The 21,933-nt window shown below is 43.6% G+C and overlaps 1 protein-coding gene across 1 annotated transcript; it reads left to right on the forward strand.

Annotated features, from left to right (window-relative positions):
- The first annotated feature begins 10,837 nt into the window (after nucleotides 1–10,837).
- Nucleotides 10,838–21,069, forward strand: LOC123057325 (probable E3 ubiquitin ligase SUD1). The gene is made up of 8 exons (XM_044480376.1): nucleotides 10,838–11,065; nucleotides 11,421–11,852; nucleotides 12,932–13,447; nucleotides 13,524–13,705; nucleotides 13,791–14,024; nucleotides 19,996–20,153; nucleotides 20,260–20,393; nucleotides 20,477–21,069. Exons 1-8 carry the CDS (start codon nucleotides 10,856–10,858, stop codon nucleotides 20,969–20,971), a joined length of 2,361 nt encoding a protein of 786 aa, XP_044336311.1. The 5' UTR covers nucleotides 10,838–10,855; the 3' UTR covers nucleotides 20,972–21,069.
- Nucleotides 21,070–21,933: the final 864 nt, after the last annotated feature.

The raw sequence follows: 21,933 nt of genomic DNA on the forward strand, positions 1-21,933 counted from the left end.
AGACACTAATTAAGAGAATGAACTAGTGCTCCTCCCTCTCAGGTAGAATAGCATAGAACATGTATAGCTCTCCTGATTCATCATACTGGAGCATGCAGATGAATCTGTCTCCTAATCTTGGGTTGCGCTTCTCCTTGCTGCCCCCTAGTACTTCTCTGCGATCGTTAACAATTTTGCTCCAATCTTTCACTATTAATCATTCTTCGCTTTCAGAAATCCTGAATGCACTCATGTGCAATGTAGGATATCTTGGCCGTAAGCTAACCATTGACATGTCACCTTTAGTCTCGATCCACTGAGGCACAACTGTCATCGGAAGTCCCTGTTGAAGAACATCGTATAGTAATTAATATACTAAGCAATGATTGTTTAGCTTCAAAAATAATATATGCAAAAGATGCACTAATTAAGGACAAATAGTTAAAATCTTACCATCTTTCGATTATAGATGTGACCGTAGTTCAATACGATCACCATTGGTTGCACGTTTTGAGTACTAACATTTCTAAGTTCAGGAAAAAAATTTGTCTTGACAGTATTAAGATCCTCAAGCCATGAAACATAATGACTTATCTCCTCGCAGTTTAGTTGAGCCCCGGGGCAGTAGTAGGTCATGTCTACCAAGCGCCGGACATGTTTGCTTGAACCGAAATAAGCTGACAATACAAATTAGTTGTCAACTATTTTTGAATAAACTGTATCAGAAACATAAACATATGCATGCATGGTTGAGAAAAACTCACATAATGGTAGAACTGGAGGTGTTTGCACATCGACCCAGATGTCTATATTACCTTCAATATCATCTTCCGGACGAATATCAAAGGTGACAACCATACCAGGCTCAAATGCATAAGCCTTGCATAGTGCTTGCCAAGTTTTGCATTCAAAATGGGTGTATGTGTCTCCATTATATAATTTGACGTTGAAAGTATACCCATGCTCCGTCTTCAAGTAAACTCTCTTTACCTCCATATCATCTATAGCACTAAAACCTATCTTATCTAAGACAAAAATTCTTGCATGACAGGGGATGCGCTAGTAGAATAGTGAAAATTTAAATTTATAAGTTGAAGCAAATGAAGCATAAGTTTTGCATTCAAATAATAATTGCCAAAGTGACTTACTGTATCAACTTCAAATGTCTCATCCAGCTTGATGCTGAAGCGCCTACCATCAACAAGGAAATTTCTATCGCACAGGCCGCGCTGGTCTTCACAGTGTTCGCACATAATGAAATCTTTTTCGTCGTCAGATGACATTTCCTATGCTCATATAGGTGAAACATTAAACACCTATTACTATCTAACATTAATTAATATCTAGCCAAATATATATTCATCTAACATTTGACATTAATATATCTAACTATATTCATCTCTAACAATTGACACTATTATATATTTAACTTTTCTATCTAATTCATCTAACATTCGACATTAATCTAACATTTATATAAACTCAAAATATATAAAAAATTAAATAAACAGAAAAACTCATTAACAAATAATATTTTAATTAGATCATCAAATCTCAGATACCTAAATTTTCTTATTAAAAATAAACTAGTTATATTAATTATTGAACTAGTTCAAATCTCATATACCTAAATAAACTAGTTATATTAATTATTGAACTAGTTCAAATCTCATATACCTAAATAAACTAGTTCGACAATTTTCTTACTAAAAATAAACTAGTTATATTAATTATTAAACTAGTTCAAATCTCATATACCTAAATAAACTAGTTCGATCATTTTCTTACTAAAAATAAACTAGTTATATTAATTATTCAACTAGTTCAAATCTCTAGTTCGACAATTTTCTATCTAGCTAATTCATCTAACATTCGACATTAATCAAACATTCGATCATCTAATTAACTTTTCTAAAAAACAGAAAATAAGTACAAAAAATGTGCGTGTGTGTATGTGTGTGTGTATGTATATATGTGTGTGTGTATGTATATATGTGTGTGTATGTACGAGCGGGGGCGCCGGCGTATGGGGCGGGGGCGGCGGCGTACGTACGGGCGGGGGCGCCGCCATACGGGGCGGGTGCGATGACGACGGACGGCGGCGCGGCGGGTATACACGAGAGTGAGAGACGTACGGGACCGCGGCGGGACGACAACGGACGGCGGCGCGCGGCGTTCGGGGCGGCGACGCGAGACGGCGACGATGCGGGCGGCGGCGGGGACAGCAACGACGATGACGGACGATGGGTGACGGGCGGCGAGGACGGGTTCGAGCGGCGCGCGAGAGGTTGGAGACGAAAGAAGTGGGGAGATCTAACTGAATTTTCGTAAGTGTTGTATATATAGGAGAGGCCTTTAGTACCGGTTGGAGCCACCAACCGGTACTAAAGGCCAACTTTGGCTAGGCCGAGAGGCGGGAAGAGCAGGCCTTTAGTACCGGTTGGTGGTTCCAACCGGTACTAAAGGGTGGTCTTTAGTACTGGTTGGAACCACCAATCGGTACTAAACGCCTCGCGCTGCCACCCCAAAGTTTAGTCCCACCTCGCCCGGCGAAGGGCAGCCGCACTGGTTTATAAACCCAGCCGCGGCTACCTCTTCAAACTCCTCTATATAGCAGGCTTCTGGGCCTAATTAAGTAGGGCGCGCTGCCCTGTGAGTCTGCTGGCCCTTCTGGGCCTGCATTTGCACAGCCTAGGTCTGGCAGGCCCACTGGACAGCGCGCCAACAAATTTTTTATATAGTTTTTTCTTTTCTGCATTATTTATTTTCTTCTATTTATTTTTGAGTAGTTTTTTATATAGTTTTTCTTTTCTGCATTATTTATTTTCTTCTATTTATTTTTGAGTAATTTTTTTGTAAAGTTTTTTTATTTTCTGCATTATTTTTCTTCTTCTATTTATTTTCTTCTGGAAATTGAATGCTGCATACTGAACAATTAGGTAAATGACCGAAAAACAACAAATGATGTCAGAACATGTTGGAAATTGATGACGTCGCTTTGAATGCTGCATACTGAACACAAAAGAAGTCCGGAGTTCAAATAAGTTTAAAAAACATTGAAGTGGCCGTGTAACAGATGAGTTCTCGTCCGAAACCTGATACTCTGAAAGAGTTTGTCCAGTTTGTACACGAAGTGCGTCCAGTTCTTGCCGTGACCGTCTCTACTCTTTCGCGCATGCTATGCGGGTGATATGATGATACCATGCCAAGTTTCAACATTCTCAGGATTCATTTTGTAGTGATTTTCAATTTCACGGTCATTTAGCTCTCTAAAACAATTAGGTAAATGACCGAAAAACAACAAATGATGTCAGAACATATTGGAAATTGATGACGTCGCTTTGAATGCTGTATACTGAACACAAAAGAAGTCCGGAGTTCAAATAAGTTCAAAAAACATTGAAGTGGCCGTGTAACAGATGAGTTCTCGTCCGAAACCCTGATACTCTAAAAGAGTTTGTCTAGTTTGTACATGAAGTGCGTCTAGTTTTTGCCGTGACCCTCTCTACTCTTTCGCGCATGCTATGCGGGTGATATAATGATACCATGCCAAGTTTCAACATTTTCAGGATTCATTTTGTAGTGATTTTCAATTTCACGTTCATTTAGCTCTCTAAACAATTAGGTAAATGACCGAAAAACAACAAATGATGTCAGAACATGTTGGAAATTGATGATGTCGCTTTTAATGCTGCATACTGAACACAAAAGAAGTCCGGAGTTCAAATAAGTTATTAAAAATAAAAAAGAGGTGCAATGCTGGTTAATTTGCTTCAAGCCATTCGGAATAGTGTAGTTAGTACATGCGTTAAATGACCGAAAAACAACAAATAATGTCAGAACATGTTGGAAATTGATGACGTCGCTTTGAATGTTGCATATTGAACAAAAAAGAAGTCCGGAGTTCAAATAAGTTATTAAAAATAAAAAAGAGGTGCAATGCTGGTTAATTTGCTTCAAGCCATTCAGAATAGTGTAGACTGCACTGCACATAGCTCAGTGCAATCTATGCTATTCCGTAAGGCTTGAAGCTAATCAACATGTAGGTGAGCATTGCAACTCTTTGTCATTGTCTGTGCACTCACGGCTTATAAATCGCTCATACTGCCTCTCTCTTGGCGAGGTGGGACTAAAAATCAGCTTACAAAGAAACTCTAGTACCGGTTCATGGCATGAACCGGTACTAAAGGTCTTCGTGGGGGCCCCAGACCGACCATAGCCTGACACAGCCTCACTAGTACCGGTTCGTGGCATGAACCGGTACTAAAGGTTACCCACGAACCGGTACTAATGATGCCCGCCCGCCTAGCCGTTGGAACCGGCACTAATGGTCACATTAGTGCCGGCTCAAATTCAAACCGGCACTAATGTGCTTCACATTTGACCCTTTTTCTACTAGTGCTAGTTGATGTGAGACTATTTTCTCCTTTTTGTCTTCTCCACAACCACCATTCTATTCCACTTATAGTGCTATATTCATGGCTCATGCTCATGTATTGCATGAAGATTGAAAAAGTTTGAGAACATCAAAAGTATGAAACAATTGCTTGGCTTGTCATCGGGGTTGTGCATGATTTAAATACTTTATGTGATCAAGATAGAGCATAGCCAGACTATATGATTTTGTAGGGATAACTTTCTTTGGCCATGTTATTTTGAGAAGACATGATTGCTTTGTTAGTATGCTTGAAGTATCATTGTTTTTATCTCAATATTAAACTTTTGTCTTGAATCTTTCGGATCTGAAATTCATGCCATAATAAATAAAATTACATTAAGAATTATGCTAGGAAGCATTCCACATCAAAAATTCTGTTTTTATCATTTACCTACTCGAGGAAGAGCAGGAATTAAGCTTGGGGATGCTTGATATGTCTCCAACGTATCTATAATTTTTGATTGTTCTATGCTATTATATTATCTGTTTTGGATGTTTAATGGGCTTTAATATACCTTTTTATATAATTTTTGGGACTATCCTATTAACCAAAGGCCCATTGCAAATTGCTATTTTTTGCCTATTTAAGTGTTTCGCAGAAAAGGAATATCAAACGGAATCCAAACGGAATGAAACCTTCGGGAGAGTTATTTTTGGAACAAACATGATCCAAGAGACTTGGAGTGGACGTCAAGAAAGAAGCGAGGAGGCCACGAGGCAGGAGGGCGCGCCCAGCAGGGGCAGGCGCGCCCCCACCCTCGTGGGCCCCTCGGAGCTCCACCGACGTACTTCTTCCTCCTATATATACCTATATACCCCGAAAACATCCAGGAGCACCACGAGACCCTATTTTCACTATCGCAACCTTCTGTACCCGTGAGATCCCATCTTGGGGCCTTTTCCGGCGCTCCGCCGGAGGGGGAATCGATCACGGAGGGCTTCTACATCAACACCATAGCCTCTCCAATGATGTGTGAGTAGTTTACCACAGACCTTCGGGTCCATAGTTATTAGCTAGATGGTTTCTTCTCTATCTTTGGATCTTAATACAAAGTTATCCTCATTCTCTTGGAGATCTATTCGATGTAATTCGTTTTGCGGTGTGTTTGTCGAGATCCGATGAATTGTGGGTTTATGATCAAGATTTTCTACGAACAATATTTGATTCTTCTCTGAAATCTTTTATGCATGATTTAATATCTATGCAAGTCTCTTTGAATTATCAGTTTGGTTTGGCCTACTAGATTGATCTTTCTTGCAATGGGAGACGTGCCTAGCTTTGGGTTCAATCTTGCGGTGTCCTTTCCTAGTGACAGTAGGGGCAGCAAGGCACGCATTGTATTGTTGCCATCGAGGATAAAAAATGGGGTTTATATCATATTGCTTGAGTTTATCCCTCTACATCATGTCATCTTGCCTAATGCGTTACTCTATTCTTATGAACTTAATACTCTAGATGCATGCTGGATAGCGGTCGATGTGTGGAGTAATATTAGTAGATGCAGAATCGTTTCGGTCTACTTGTCACGGACGTGATGCCTATATACATGATCATGCCTAGATATTCTCATAACTATGCGCTTTTCTATCAATTGCTCGACCATAATTTGTTCACCCATCGTAGAATTTGCTATCTTGAGAGAAGCCACTAGTGAAACCTATGACCCCCGGGTCTATCTTCCATCATATTATTTTCCTATCAACTTGCTATTTCTATTTTGCAATCTTTATTTTCCAATCTATACAACAAAAAATACCAAAAATATTTATCTTATTATCTCTACCAGATATCACTTTCATAAGTGACTGTGAAGGGATCGGCAACCCCTTTATCGCATTAGTTGCGAGGTTCTTGTTTGTTTGTGCAGGTACTAGGCGACTTGTGTGTTACCTCCTACTGGATTGATACCTTGGTTCTCAAAAACTGAAGGAAATACTTACGCTATTTTGCTGCGTCACCCTTTCCTCTTCAAGGGAAAACCAACGCATGCTCAAGAGGTAGCAGAGACGTATCAACATCCCCAAGCTTAATTCCTGCTCGTCCTCGAGTAGGTAAATGATAAAAAAGATAATTTTTAATGTGGAATGCTACCTAGCATAATCTTGATCATGTAATCTAATCATGGCATGAATATTAAGACACGAGTGATTCAAAGCAATAGTCTATCATTTGACATTAAGAAAATAATACTTCAAGCATACTAATAAAGCAATCATGTCTTTTCAAAATAACATGGCCAAAGAAAATTATCCCTACAAAATCATATGGTCTGGCGATGCTCCATCTTCACCACACAAAGCATTCAAATCATGCACAACCCCGATGACAAGCCAAGCAATTGTTTCATACTTTTGATGTTCTCAAACCTTTTCAACTTTCACGCAATACATGAGCGTGAGCCATGGATATAGCACTATAGGTGAAATAGAATATGATGGTGGAGGTTGCGTGGAGAAGACAAAAAGGAGGAAAGTCTCACATCGACACGGCTATCAATGGGCTATGGAGATGCCCATCAATTGATGTCAATGCGAGGAGGATTGCCATGCAACAGATGCACTGGAGCTGTAAGTGTATGAAAGCTCAAACTGAAAACTAAGTGGGCGTGCATCCAACTTGCTTGCTCATGAAGACCACGAGCATTTGAGGAAGCCCATCATCGGAATATACAAGCCAAGTCCTATAATGAAAATTCCCACTAGTATATGAAAGTGATAACTCAAGAGACTCTCTATATGAAGAACATGGTGCTACTTTGAAGAACAAGTGTGGTAAAAGGATAGTAACATTGCCCCTTCTTTCTTTTTCTCTTTTTTCTCTTTTTTTATTTTTGTCTCTCTCTTTTTTTTCTTTTTTGTAGGCTTCTTTGGCCTCTTTTTTTTTGGGGGGGGGGGGCTTCTTTGGCCACTTCTATTTTGATAAGCTCACATGGGACAATGTTCTAATAATGATGATCATCACACTTTTATTTACTTACAACTCAATATTACAACTCGATACTAGAACAAAGATATGACTCTATATGAATGCCTCCGGCGGTGTACCGGGATGTGCAATGATCTAGCCTAGCAATGACATAAAAAACGAACAAGCCCATGAAAACATCATGCTAGCTATCTTACGATCATGCAAAGAAATATGAAAATAAATGCTCAAGTCATGTATATGATGATGATGGAAGTTGCATGGCAATATATCTCAGAATGGCTATGGAAATGCCATGATAGGTAGGCATGGTGGCTGTTTTGAGGAAGATATAAGGAGGCTTATGTGTGATAGAGCGTATCGTATCACGGGATTTGGATGCACCGGCGAAGTTCGCACCAACTCTCGAGGTGAGAAAGGGCAATGCACGGTACCGAAGAGGCTAGCAATGATGGAAGGGTGAGAGTGTGTATAATCCATGGACTCAACATTAGTCATAAAGAACTCACATACTTATTGCAAAAATCTATTAGTCATTGAAACAAAGTACTACATGCATGCTCCTAGGGAGATAGATTGGTAGGAAAAGACCATCGCTCGTCCCCGACCGCCACTCATAAGGAAGACAATCAATAAATACCTCATGCTCCAACTTCGTTACATAACGGTTCACCATACGTGCATGCTACGGGAATCACAAACTTCAACACAAGTATTTCTACAATCCACAACTACCCACTAGCATGACTCCAATATCACCATCTTTATATCGCAAAACTATTGCAAGGAATCAAACATATCATATTCAGTGATCTATAAGTTTTATGTAGGATTTTATGACTAACCATGTGAATGACCAATTCCCGTCATCTCTCTAAATAGATATAAGTGAAGCAATAGAGTTTAATTCTTTCTACAAAAGATATGCCCACGCTCTAACAAATATAAGTGAAGCAAAAGAGCATTCTACAAATGGATGTTTTCTATGTGAAGAGAAACAGGCAATCCAAACATCAAATGATATAATTAAGTGAAGCACATGAAGCATTCTATAAAGCCATACTCAAAAGATATAAGTGAAGTGAAAATAGCATTCTATAAATCAACCATGGACTATCTCATACCAGCATGGTGCATCAAAGAAAAGTGAAAACTACATGCAAAAGACGCTCCAAGATTTGCACATATCACATGAACGAAACGAAGACGAAAACATACCGATACTTGTTGAAGAAAGATGGGATGCCTTCCGGGGCATCCCCAAGCTTAGACGCTTGAGTCTACTTGAATATTTACTTGGGGTTCCTTGGTCATCCCCAAGATTGAGCTCTTGCCTCTCCTCCTTCTCCTCATATCGAGACATCCTCGATCTTTGATCACTTCATCCACACAAAACTCAACAAAAAGCTCGGTAAGATCCTTTAGTATAATAAAGCAAATCACTATTCTAAGTATTGTTGCAAACCAATTCATATTTTGTTTTTGAATTATAGCTATTGTAATATAACTTTTCCATGGCTTAATCCACTGATAGAAATCGATAGTTTCATCAAAAAAGAATCTGTCTTAAACAGGACAGTCTGTAGTAATCTGAACATTCACCATACTTTTGTTATCCCAAAAATTCCGAAACAATTTTGAAAAATAAAAAAATTATATAGAAATACAGTGCAAAACGTTTCAGAACCGTTTGACGTTCCAGTAAAAAAATGTAAAATCGCCCACTACAGCCAAAGTTTCTTTTTTGCACCGCACAAACCAACAAGCAATGTAAACATCCTAAAGGCAAATCTTGGCATATTATTTTTATGATACAATAGATTTGTACAATGGGATAATTAATTTTGCTGACAAGTTTTTGTAATCAAGGGTCACAAAGTTTCCATGGGCATGAACAAAGTTCAAGGCTAACTCACACTTTAACAATGCTTGTCTTTCTTACTTTCGCTTTTCTTTTTAAAAAAGTTTTAGGTTCCCCTCTTTATTTATTTTTTGTTTTTAAACTTTATAAAAGCACACAACAGAAATAAATGACTCTCTAAAACTTCCGGGTTGTCTCCCTGGCAGCGCTTTCTTTAAAGCCATTAAGCTAGGCATATAGTGCTCAAGTAATGGATCCACCCGGATCCCTAGGTATATCAAAGCCAATTTTAATTAACAATGATTTGTGATTTAGTAGTGAACACAAAGTAACATATATCATGCAACAATGAAGTCTAACTCTATTCCTATGCATCGGCATGTCATAAAAGAACAATTCATGCACACATAGTAAAGGCCAATGCATAGTATAAACAATTTCTTGCAATTTTATCATATTGGAAACATGGAGAGGCGGAGATGTAGTTACTCTCTCATAATAATTGCAATTAGGAGCAGCAACCACATGCATATTATATCTATCAAAATCATCATGTGTACTAGTGAAACACAACCCATCAATATAATCCTTAATAAGGGCAAACTTCTCTGATATAGTGTAGTGGGAGAATTCAAAAAGATAATAGGACTATCATGCGTGGGTGCAATAGAAAAAATTTCATGTTTAATATAAGGAACTATAACAAGTTCATCTCCATAAGAATAATTCATATTGGCATCTTGGCCACAAGCATACCAACCATCATCAAAAAGGGATATTTCAAAAGAATCAACGGGATCATAACAATCATCATAGCATTCATCCTTCGGTAAATTCGAAGGGAAATTAAACAATGTATGGGATAAAGAGTTACTCTCATTAGATGGTGGGAATGGGTGATCAATCCGCTCTTCCTCCTTTTGTTCTTCGCTCTCCTCCTCATCTTTTTCATCCAATGAGCTCACAATGTCATTAATTTCTTCTTCCATAGACTCCTGAAAAATATTAATCTTTTCTTGGACAGCGGAGGAGTCCTCAATATATGGTTCAGGAAAAACATAGGAATTCTAATAAAAAGAATCAAATAAAAATCAAACCACATGAAAAGGCATATTTTTTTGAGTGGAATGAAAGGGTATAATTAGCATGTTATCACGCCATTAAGGATCTCAGTCTTGTTCTTCGTGCGTAGGAAACTGAAAAAGTGGTTCAATTGTATTGTAAAATTCCTATGTTTTTCCATATGAAAGGATTATTTCATCCATTTTTTCTTTGCTACGTTCCTTTGAACCAAAGCCTTGAATAGGTTCTACATGATCAATTAACACATGTGCAACAACATTTGCTTTCCACGGATGTATTTTTTTTACTTCGTAATCAGCATTTTTTATACACGTCAGCATTTTTTAAATCAGCTGTCAATTTGGTGATTATCCTTCTACAAATGATTCCTCTTTCTTTGAGGGACATCTGAAAATCATCCTCGATGAATATGTCCATTGCATATGACTAGTAATGAAAATTCAGAAAATTCTAGTCAAGTAGATTCAGCTGCTGGATGCAGATCCAACGGCCGACGTAACCCCTACACCGGCCTACACACCCTCACACCCCCACCGCCCTACACAGAAGCTTCCCGAAGGAAAGGCTAATGGCCGCGGCCGCCACCCCTTCGCCGGAGATGGCGCTCCCAGCGGCGGACGACAAGGAGGACGAGGACGAGTGCCGCATCTGCCGCCTCCCCGCCGATGCGGACCGCCCCCTGCGCCGTCCCTGCGGCTGCCGCGGCAGCATGAGGTTCGTCCACGACGACTGCCAGCTCCAATGGATCGCCCGCCGCCGCAAACTCCCCCGCTGCGAGGTATCGTCTCTCTCCTCCCCGCCGCCACTCCACCCCACCCCCGTCCCGGTAGGGTTTCCGTTTCATATTGTTGGTGTGGTATACGCGCGCTTAGTTCATTGTCTCTCTTTTTCAATCTCGTCTAGATTCATCCTGATTAGCATAGATTTCAGTAGTAAAGATTACTATGTGCATGTAATGATGCATTGCCAATCTCCATGACCCCCCGATGAAAATATCCCTCTCTGCAATGTAATACGTTCCTGTCTGTCATATTGTTGCTGTTGTGGTAGTGCTGAATTCCTTTTCCAGTTCCAGTTCCATTTTGATGTGATGCCAACGCTGACGCGCACGACCATTCTTTGTATCATTGCAGGTGTGCAGACGCCGCATCTCCATCCGGCCCCTCTACGCCGCGGACGCCCTGGTGAGGCTGCCCGTTTCCGAGCTCATGGCGGGTCTGCCCAGCAAGCTCATTGGGCTGCTGCTCCCCCTCTTCTTCGCCGTCTGCGTTGTCCGGGAGTTTGTCGTTCCGCTGACCACCTGCTGGGCATGGCGCCTCGCGCTCGCCACCGACTTTGCTCGAGCGCATCATCTGCTCTCCCTGCGCCTACCCATGGCCTCATGGACCTGCATCCCTGCTTCAGTTGCGCTCTGCATGGAGCTTGCACGCTTGGTTGCGCCATTTTCTGTAGCTCCATTTGCACGCTGGGTTGCACGCCTGGTAGCTCAGATTCAGAGTCAGGAGCCTGGGTTATATGAGGCACTGCAAGTCCTTGCGATATTTGCTGTTGAAGTTTCCCTGGTGGTATGGTTATTGCTTTCTCAACCAATATCCTATGTCCGTTACTTATATTTGTTTATTTGTTCTAAACTTCTGATGCTATGGGGATTCTGTGGTTGATTAGATTATTCTAGCTTCCCATATCCTAGTAAAGCATCTGTTAATGCAGTTCTGTCCTGAGAATTTAGCTAATCTTGCCAATGTTTTTGTCCTGATTGTCTATTTACAGTTGGTCACGGCGTAATATGGCTCTAGTTAGAAGTGTACCATCTTGGATGTGTCCAGAATATTGCAAGAAATAGTAGCAAGACTTAAATGTTTGTCTATTACAAGTTGTTCTATAATATAATATGACAATGTTCAATTCCTTGCTTCTTTTCCTACCTTGCAATTGCACCTCTGTCCGTTGGTCAGGATAGGTATACTAGTTGGCGGACTAATACTGAATAACTAATACTGGATAGGTATACTAGTTGGTCAGAATATAGATGTTGGATTTCTTCCGGTTATTATTTCAAGTGCACCCTAAAACTGTCTTAGCTTATTCTTTTGGTGCTTTAGTTGCTATCACTATTTTAAATAGCCCGCTATAGCTCCGCTATAGCACGCTATAGCGTTTACAAAAGGTCTTGCGCTAAGAGACTTTGGTCCAAACAAATGAACAAAAACATTTTAAATAGCGCGCTATAGCTCCGCTATAGCACGCTATAGCATTTGAAAGAGGTCCGCCGCTAAGATGCTTAGCGCGCTATTTAAAACTTTGGTTGCTATGCTAATTTAGTACTTGTAGGAAATATTTATTACCTTAAGGAAATATTTATGACCCTTATTACCTTAAGGAAATATTTATTACCTTAAGTTAATCTGACACCCTAAAACTGTCATAGTATATACTCACTCGTTCCAAAATAAGTGTTTGAACTAAAAACACGACACTTATTTTGGAATGGAGGGAATATTTATTACCTTAAGTTAATTTGACCCTTGTTTATCTACAAGGTTGTGGGCTTGTAGCTTAGTTGTGTCTTTCTGGAGAATGAGTGCCTTAAATTTCTTTTGCTTGTTTGTTTCTAGAATGATCTAACAGTATACTTGTCAATCAGGTGTTAATAGTTGACATGGCCCTTGCTTGTATTCTTTGTTTTCTCCCATTCTCTCTGGGAAGGATAATCCTATGGTCGAGATCGTGTCTCAATCTTGGCAATGAGGATGAAATCAATTGTTACACTTCAACAGCTTCTACCCTTCTAATTGGATATGGATTTATCTTTAAGGTGGGTGCAACTCTTGCTGGGTTGCATACGTTTTATCTCTACTTGAGGGGCAAGCGCCTTGTGATTGCAATTTTCTATAGAAGTCTGCATGCTATATTCTTCAGAGGGATCGTAAATCCAACCACTGTTGCAAATGTTTCTCTTAATATCCTAAACAATGTGATAGTGTTCCCATTGTTCTTCGGCTGGTCGCTTGGTATCTGCACTTCGAAATTGTTTGGTGCAACAATGTCTCAGAGGTTCAGATTCCTGATTGCTTCATCTTTTGCTTCTGCCGCCCTTCATTGGCTTATGGAATTCTCCTTTTTGAATCTACGCCGCAGATTATCCCGATTTCTTCACAAGGTATTTATTTTACTTATATATGATCTCATCATGTCATTAGTGATGCAGAACAGAATTCATGTGTTTCTTTTAGTAGATATTGGGGCCAGGAGTGGCCACTCCCTTTCTCGACCGTAATGTTTCCGAACTATTCTACACATTTTATCTGAAGTGGCTTGTTGATCTTTTTATCGACACTATCTTTATTGCTCTGGTCATTTCTGTTCCTATCAAAATTGTTGATCTATTGGCACCAACGGTGTTCCCTCTAGAAATCCCGTAAGTATTCAATTTGTGTTCTCCATCTTATGTATTTGCTGGTCTAGTCACTCAAAATATTAATTTTACTATTTGTGAATCGTAGATACTTCGATCATCCTGCTAGGGGCACATCAGTTTGGCAAGGGCCACTAAACTTTACAGAGTCACTTTCTGGTGTTATTCATACGAGGTATCTCATTGGTAAAGTAGTTGTATACCTTGAGCCCCTAGTGGAGAGGGTAATGGGGTATTGGTTTGTTACTACTGGACAGCCTCTTGGGAACAATGTTGCGCCAAAAGACCAGTATGGTAGCAGCGATGATGCTAAGGATGACTGGTAACACCCACACTTCCATTCATTCAGGAGCTGCAGAGTCTGCACTAATTTCACCATTTTTAGCCTGACTGAATCTACATTCAACTAAAATTTGATCCATCTTTTTACTTTCATTTTGTTCCGATGTTCACTGTTTGTTTGGGGTACTTCCGTTTTGGTGGATAGACAGTAGTTTTGGCATGTGCTCTCTTTGCTCCTTTCTATTGAAGGGGGCAGTCCATCTATTTCACAGGGAATTATCATCTGCTTTTGGATCTCTGCTCAGTGTCAAGCGACAATACCTTGGCATTATGAAAATTTGATGTTTGTGGTAGTGCATCAGTTTTTATTATCTTATTAAAATTTTACCATATGGAAAACTTGCAATTTGGGTCTCTGCTCACTGTCAGTTTATTAAAGCGATGACACCTTGGCATTCTGAAAATTTGGTGCTTATTGTTAGATGTGTATAGTTTATTGTGTACATCCCATCATATAAGGGGCTTTTCTGCACTTTGCCACACCTGTATATGTACTGGCCTTTGGCCCTCAGTAAAGGCTCAGTTGCTATTCATCCAACATGGTATCAGATGTTAGATTCCTCCCGCACGCTGCAACTCCGTGCTAGATCTTCTCTCCTGATTCGCTCCGGCCTGCTCTCTGCCCGATTCCGGCCACTCCTGACCCGAGCTCTGCCCGGTCTTCCTCGCCGCGGATCCGCCGGGGCTTGCTTGTCATGTGCCCGGTCTTCCCGTCCAGCCTGGTCCGGCTCGTCGTGGGCTCCGCTTGGTTCTCCTCGCCGCGGCTCCACCGGGGCTTGCTCGTCCCGTGCCTAGCCTCCCCGTCCACGCCCGTTCCTCCTCGCCCACCCCTCGCTCCGGATCCGCCCAGGCCTCGGTCGTCCCGCGTTCGGTCAGGATCGGGATCCGCCCCGGCCTCGATCTGTTTCCTCTGCGGGGGGCGTTGACCTCTCCTCGAGCGCTGCTGCCTCCCAAGCCGGTCGTGCGCGGGGCTTCTCTCACATCTAGTTCGGGCCCCCATCCAGTTCGGGCCCCTCGCTCCGGCCTCTGTTCGGGTGTTCTGTGTTCATCCAAAAAAAAGAGTGACTCCCTCATGTCCTCTTCGGGCTATGTCGCTGTTTCTCGGTGCTCGGTGATCTTCGATGGCACCAACTATGCCGAGTTTGTGGGATTCATGCGTATTCACATGCGCGGTCTCCTGCTGTGGGGTGTTCTCTCTGGCGAGGTACCCTGTCCGCCCTGCCCTGTGGCACCGGTGGCTCCTGTTCCACCGGTCCCGCCGGTGCTTGCTGCTGCTGCTTCTCAGGCTGATCGGGATGCAGCCAAGGCCCTTGATGATGCGGCAGTTGATGCCTATGATCAGCAGGTATCTGCATATTCTGATGCTCTTTCTGCCTACCGGGATGATCTCTCTGCTTACACTCAGTGGTGCAATGATGATGCTCGAGCTGTTGCTGTTCTCACTGCGAGTGTCCTCCCTCAGTTTGCTTCCGAGTTCATGGGCCTCGGCACTGTTGCCGCGATGTGGTCCTATCTTTGTCAGCGCTATCAGCCCTCTGGCGATGCTCTTTACCTCTCTGTGGTGCGTCAGGAGCATGCCCTTCAGCAGGGTGACTTGTCTGTTGATGAGTTCTATTCCCAGTGCTCTACCATCTGGCGTTAGCTTGACTCACTACGGACAGTTGTTTGTGGCACTTGCCGCTGCTGTCAGACTACTCGGTCTGACTTGGAGTTTCAGCGGGTCCATGAGTTCTTATCTCGTCTCCGGTCTAAGTTTGAGCCTCGCCGTGATCACTTGCTTGCTCGTGGTCGTGTTCCTATCTCAGAGATACTTGCTGAGCTTCGTGCTGAGGAGACTCGCCTTCGCTCTGCTGGGTTGCTTCTGGTTCCGTCAGTATTGGCTGCCCGGGCTCCTGTGTCGTCTGCTCGCCTCACTGCTCCGCCGCTCCTGTCTACTCCTCCAGGGGGGGGGGGTGAGCCGTCCTCCTTATGCTGAGAAGGGCACGTCGCGCTGTGACACCGTCTATGGTTACTGCTCTCGGCCAGGTCACCCAGAGTCTGATTGTCGCCAGAAGAAGCGAGATCAGAGGTGCTCCTCCTCCAGTGGGACTCCCGTGTCTTTCTCAACTCCATCACTCACTGACCAGGACATTGTTCATCTCAAGCGCCTTCTTGCTTCCTCAGGCTCCTCGTCGACTGCTGCTGATGTGGCTGCATCTTCTTCCTCACCATCACCGGCATCTACACAGTCAGGTACATCTTCGTGGGTTCTGGATTCTGGAGCCTCCTTTCATATGTCTTCTGATTCTTCCGCGCCGTCCTCTCTCCGACCTCTTGATTCGCCTGTTAATGTTCTTACTGCTGATGGCACATCTCTTCCTGTTGCTAGTCCTGGTATTCTTTCCACTCCATCCTTTTCTGTTCCGAGTGTTTCTCATGTTCCTCGACTTACCATGAATCTTTTTTCCGCTGCCCAACTTACTGATTCTGGTTGTCGTGTCATTCTTGATACCGACTCTTGCTCCATTCAGGATTGTCGCACCAAGGCTTTGGTTGGTGCTGGCCCCCGGCGCCGTGAGTCAGAGGGCCTTTGGGAGGTTGACTGGCTTTGTGTTCCTTCCGCTGCCACCACTTCTGCCAGCTCTCATGCTCTCTCTGCATCTTCGTCTGCGTCCTTCCAGCAGTGGCATCATCGACTTGGTCACATCTGTGTCTCTCGCTTGTCTTCCTTAGTCCGCCAGGGCCTCTTAGGGTCTGTATCTGGAGATGTCTCCTTACATTGTAATGGTTGCAGACTTGGCAAACAGACTCAGTTACCTTATCCTACTAGTGAGTTTGTATCTCAGCGTCCTTTTGACTTAGTTCATTCTGATGTCTGGGATCTGGCTCCCTTTGATTCGAAAGGTGGTCATCGCTATTATGTTTTGTTTATTGATGATTTCTCTCGCTACACTTGGCTCTACTTCATGAAATCTCGTAGCGAGGTTCTCCCTATATACAAACGTTTTGCTGCCATGGTTCACACCCAGTTTGCCAAGCCCATTCGCACTTTTCGTGCTGATTCTGCTGGAGAGTATATCTCTCAGCTGTTGCGTGGTTTTCTTGCGGACCCAGTTCTCTTGTCCTGGTGCTCATGCTCAGAATGGTGTTGCCGAACGAAAGCATCGTCATTTGCTTGAGACGGCTCGTGCGCTCATGATTGCTGCTTCCCTCCCACTCCATTTTTGGGTTGAGGGTGTTTCCGCATCCACCTATCTCATCAACATTCAGCCATCGTCTGCTCTGCAGGGTGGTATTCCTATGGAGTGTCTCACTGGTCGCTCTCCTGACTACTCAACTCTTCGTATGTTTGGATGCGTGTGCTATGTTCTTCTTGCCCCCCGAGAACGCACCAAACTGACTGCTCAGTCGGTTGAGTGTGTTTTCCTTGGCTACAGTGATGAGCACAAGGGATATCGATGTTGGGATCCTGTGGATCGTCGCTTGCGCATCTCGCGTGATGTGACTTTTGATGAGTCTCGTTCTTACTACCCACGTTCTTCTTCCTCGAGTTTCTCTATGGACGACCTTTCTTTCCTTCTCCTTCCTAATACACCCTGCCATGTGTCTCATGTGTCACCTCTTCCTCCGGCACCTCTCATTCCTTCTCATTCCCCACCGACCCCGTCTTCTTCATCCTCCTCCTTCACCTCTCCACCATCATCTCCCATTTGTCGCCCTCTCTCATCGTTTCCTCTCCACTATACTCGTCGTTCTCGTACTGCGGATGTCTCCTCTGACGAGCCTTCCACCTCTGGTGCACCTCCTCTCACGCCTCCCCCGGTTCACAACCTCCGTGCTCGGCCTCGCCCCTCGCCTGATCGCTCCTCCCCTGATCGATATGGTCTCTCTGTTATTGCTGAGCCCACTTCCTATCGTACTGCCATGACTCAGCCTGAATGGCAACTTGTGATGGCCGAAGAGCTTGCTGCTCTTGAGCGCTCTGGCACATGGGATCTGGTTCCCCTTCCTTCCGGTGTCCGTCCCATCACCTGCAAGTGGGTCTACAAGATTAAGACTCGCTCCGATGGTTCTCTTGAGCGCTACAAAGCTCGTCTTGTGGCCCGTGGTTTTCAGAAGGAGCAGGGGCGCGATTATGATGAGACATTCGCTCCTGTGGCCCACATGACCACTGTCCACACTCTTCTTGCTGTGGCTTCTGTTCGTAAGTGGTCTATCTCTCAACTTGATGTTGAGAACGCTTTTTTCAATGGTGAGTTGCGTGAGGAGGTTTATATGCAGCCACCGCCGGGGTACTATGCTCCTGATGGTATGGTCTGTAGACTTCGCCGCTCCCTCTATGGTCTCAAACAGGCCCCTCGCGCCTGGTTTGCGCGCTTCGCCTCTGTGGTGACTGCCGCTGGTTTCTTGCCCAGTCATCATGATCCCGCGTTGTTTGTTCACACGTCTCCTCGTGGTCGGACTCTTCTCCTTCTCTATGTTGATGACATGATCATCACTGGTGATGACTCTGAGTATATTGCCTTTGTTAAGGCTCGCCTTCGAGACCAGTTCCTCATGACTGATCTTGGTCCTCTTCGCTATTTTCTTAGGATTGAGATCTCCTCGACCCCTGATGGCTTCTACATCTCCCAAGAAAAATATATTCAGGATCTTCTTGCTCACGCTGCTCTAGGTGATGAGCGCACAGTTGGTGACTCCTATGGAGCTCAACGTTCAGCTTCGTGCCTCTGATGGTGACCCTCTTCCTAATCCCACTCGCTATCGTCACCTTGTTGGCAGCCTTGTCTATCTTGCTGTTACGCGTCCTGACATCTCCTATCCTGTCCACATCCTGAGTCAGTTTGTTTTAGCCCCCACCTCTGTCCACTATAGTCACCTCCTCCGTGTTCTACGATATCTTCGTGGCACGATCTCTCAGCGTCTTTTCTTTCCCTGCTCTAGCTCTCTTGAGTTCCAGGCCTACTCTGATGCTACCTGGGCTAGTGATCCCTCTGATCGACGCTCGCTTTCCGCTTACTGTGTCTTTCTTGGTGGCTCTCTTATTGCCTGGAAGACAAATAAGCAGACTGCAGTTTCTCGCTCGAGTACAGAGGTTGAGTTGCGAGCCATGGCTATGTTGACGGCTAAGGTGATCTGGTTACGATGGTTACTTGAGGACTTTGGTGTGTCTGCTACTACCTCAACTCCTCTCCTGTCCGACAGTACTGGTGCTATCAGTATTGCACGTGACCCGGTGAAGCATGAGCTCACCAAGCACATCGGTGTGGATGCCCACTTTGTGCGTGCTGCTGTGCAGGGTCAGACTCTCGCTCTTCACTATGTGCCCTCTGAGTTACAGTTGGCTGACTTCTTCACGAAGGCACAGACTCGAGCGCAGCATGGATTTTTCCTCTCCAAACTCAGTGTTGTTGATCCACCATGAGTTTGAGGGGGGGGGGGGTGTTAGATGTGTATAGTTCATTGTGTACATCCCAATCATATAAGGGGCTTTTCTGCATTTTGCCACACCTGTATATGTACTGGCCTTTGGCCCTCAGTAAAGGCTCAGTTGCTATTCATCCAACACTTATGATAGTCCATAGGTATAACATGCAGTATGGCTCAAGTAGGCTATATGTTCCAGAAGTATAAGATTGCATATTTGGATCCTCAAACTTCTATTAGTGAATTAAGTGAGATACTGAGATCCAAGTGAGATTTTTCTGCCTGACATGGCTTTTGTAAGGGCGCTATGGATCATGTGAAAAGGGCTCTTTGAGAAGCAAATAATGCTTACCTTTGTTGCATCATTGGTCTTCCAATTTTTTATTCTGAACTCTGAAAAGAAGCAATGTTTCATTTTTCCCTAATCTCTGTTTATCTGCTACACTTGTCTGTTTATTTATTGTTTTACCAATCAAAGTTCTGTGCAAATCTGGAGCGGCCGTGCAACTTTGTGCAGATACTTACCCTCTTGCACAATGCACCAGGAGACTTGCTGCTGTTCGAACAGTGTCGCGAGCGGTCGTAGCATGGTTGGCTGCTCTGATATTCAATTCTGCCGTGCTTTTGCTTCCAATCTCAGTTGGGCGCGCATTGCTGTTTGCCATCCCTCAGCTGCTAGTAGCAGATGGACTGAAGTCCAACGGTAAGCGACAGTTCAGAGATGATCGTTGGGACTTCCTTCTTGCAATGGAAATAATTATTCTTATATTCTTGTCTGTGCCTACTCGTTCGAATCTCTTTTCTTGTAGATCTGTTTGCTGTTGCAGTTGGACTCTGCATCATATCAACCATTATTGCTGCCTGTAGAGATTTGTCCGCCCACCTGATTTCGGGGGAAACATGCCTTCTAGCTTTGCAGAGGCACCTGCTTCTCTGCATATGGGTGAGGAATTTAAGCTATTCATTTACACGTTGTTCTGTTTTTACACTACGACTGAGTAACTTGACTGTGTCTGCTGCTGCTAGAGCGTCGTCGTTCCGCTCCTGACGGGTTTGCTGGTTGATCTATCACTGACATCGCCCTTCTTCGTCGGGCGTGACGATGAATTCCCAGCTACAAGCTTTTTCCGCACTTGGCTCCTGGGGAGGATCTTTAAGCAATTATGGATCAAGTGCTTGGTGGACAAAAGGTGGAAGGCGAAACTTGACCGGGCGAAGGAAGATCTCTCCGCGGGACTCGGGCCGATGTGGCGGTTCTTTCAAGACATGTGCGTGCCCGTCGTCGCTACGCTGCTCGCCGCCCTGGTTGTCCCCTACGTGCTCGCCAGGGGCGTCTTCCCGGGGCTGGGCTACCCCACCGCCGTAAACTCGACGGTCTACCGCTTTGCATGGTCGGGCGGGCTCGGCGTCTGTGCGCTCTGCTGGCTCGCCAAGGGTCTATGTGTCATGCTCCATGATTCTATCAAGGAGGATCGCTACGCCATCGGCCGGAGGCTGGAAGACGTTGGTGATGGGAGCTGAATTCAGACCCTTTTCTGGAGTTCTGACAGTTATTTTTGTTAGTTCAGACAGGGACAAGAATAAGGGCACGGACGTGAGCGATTGCATATGCCACGTTAATCCACAGGACTGTTTCCAATGAGATGATGCAGGATAGATAAATTTCCTGTGAAAGTTTGTAGATATTGGCGCATTTTGGGTTCGAACGAATTGCTTGCCTGTTTGACAGTTTATCGAATGTCCCAAGCAAGGAATCCTTCAGATTATTGTTCTTGTACAGTTAAGACTAATCTAAAATCAATAATTTCTGCAGCCAGTAGTATAGACATACACATCAACGTTCACTTTGAATACTCCTAACACAACTATACCGCACCAAGACTGCTTTGTTTGAATAACCAAACCCATAAGAAGATGCATGAATACATGATAAAAATGTAAGATCAAGCAACTCAGTTATAGACTACAGAGTTTTCTTAAGAATTTTAAGCCTCTGCCTTTGTTGTGAATTTGGCTTAATTAGCATACCACAATGATTTTACCAAGCATAAGAAGTACCATGCTTTTGCCGCCATCAGAACGTACCTCATGGTCATGGCAAGCTCCAGGTCCCATGCATGTCCCTTGTTGTGTACAGCCTAGTTGCTCTTGGTGATGCCTCTGCTTTGAACCCGAAAACCCTTGCTCTTCCCATGCTGACCTGGCCACCAGAGTTGAGATTAAATTCAGAGGGCTATCTTCTCTTGCCTTTCACAGCTAGCAACTCTTCGTCTCAGCAAAACAAAGACAAGAACTGCCAACACATGTTAATTTGCATGCCAAACAAACTAATGCAAAGAAATTATGCAGATTGTTGTTCTTCTTATTCCACACAGACAATGTCCATTTATGACTAAGCTTTCAGTCATCTAATACCATTCAGTAATTCCACTCCTAGGTGCCTTGTTTCAATGACAAAACCCATCAAAAGGATGCAAACATGT

The sequence above is a fragment of the Triticum aestivum genome, chromosome 1A (genome assembly GCF_018294505.1).
Source record: "Triticum aestivum cultivar Chinese Spring chromosome 1A, IWGSC CS RefSeq v2.1, whole genome shotgun sequence".
Taxonomy (NCBI): Eukaryota; Viridiplantae; Streptophyta; class Magnoliopsida; order Poales; family Poaceae; genus Triticum; species Triticum aestivum.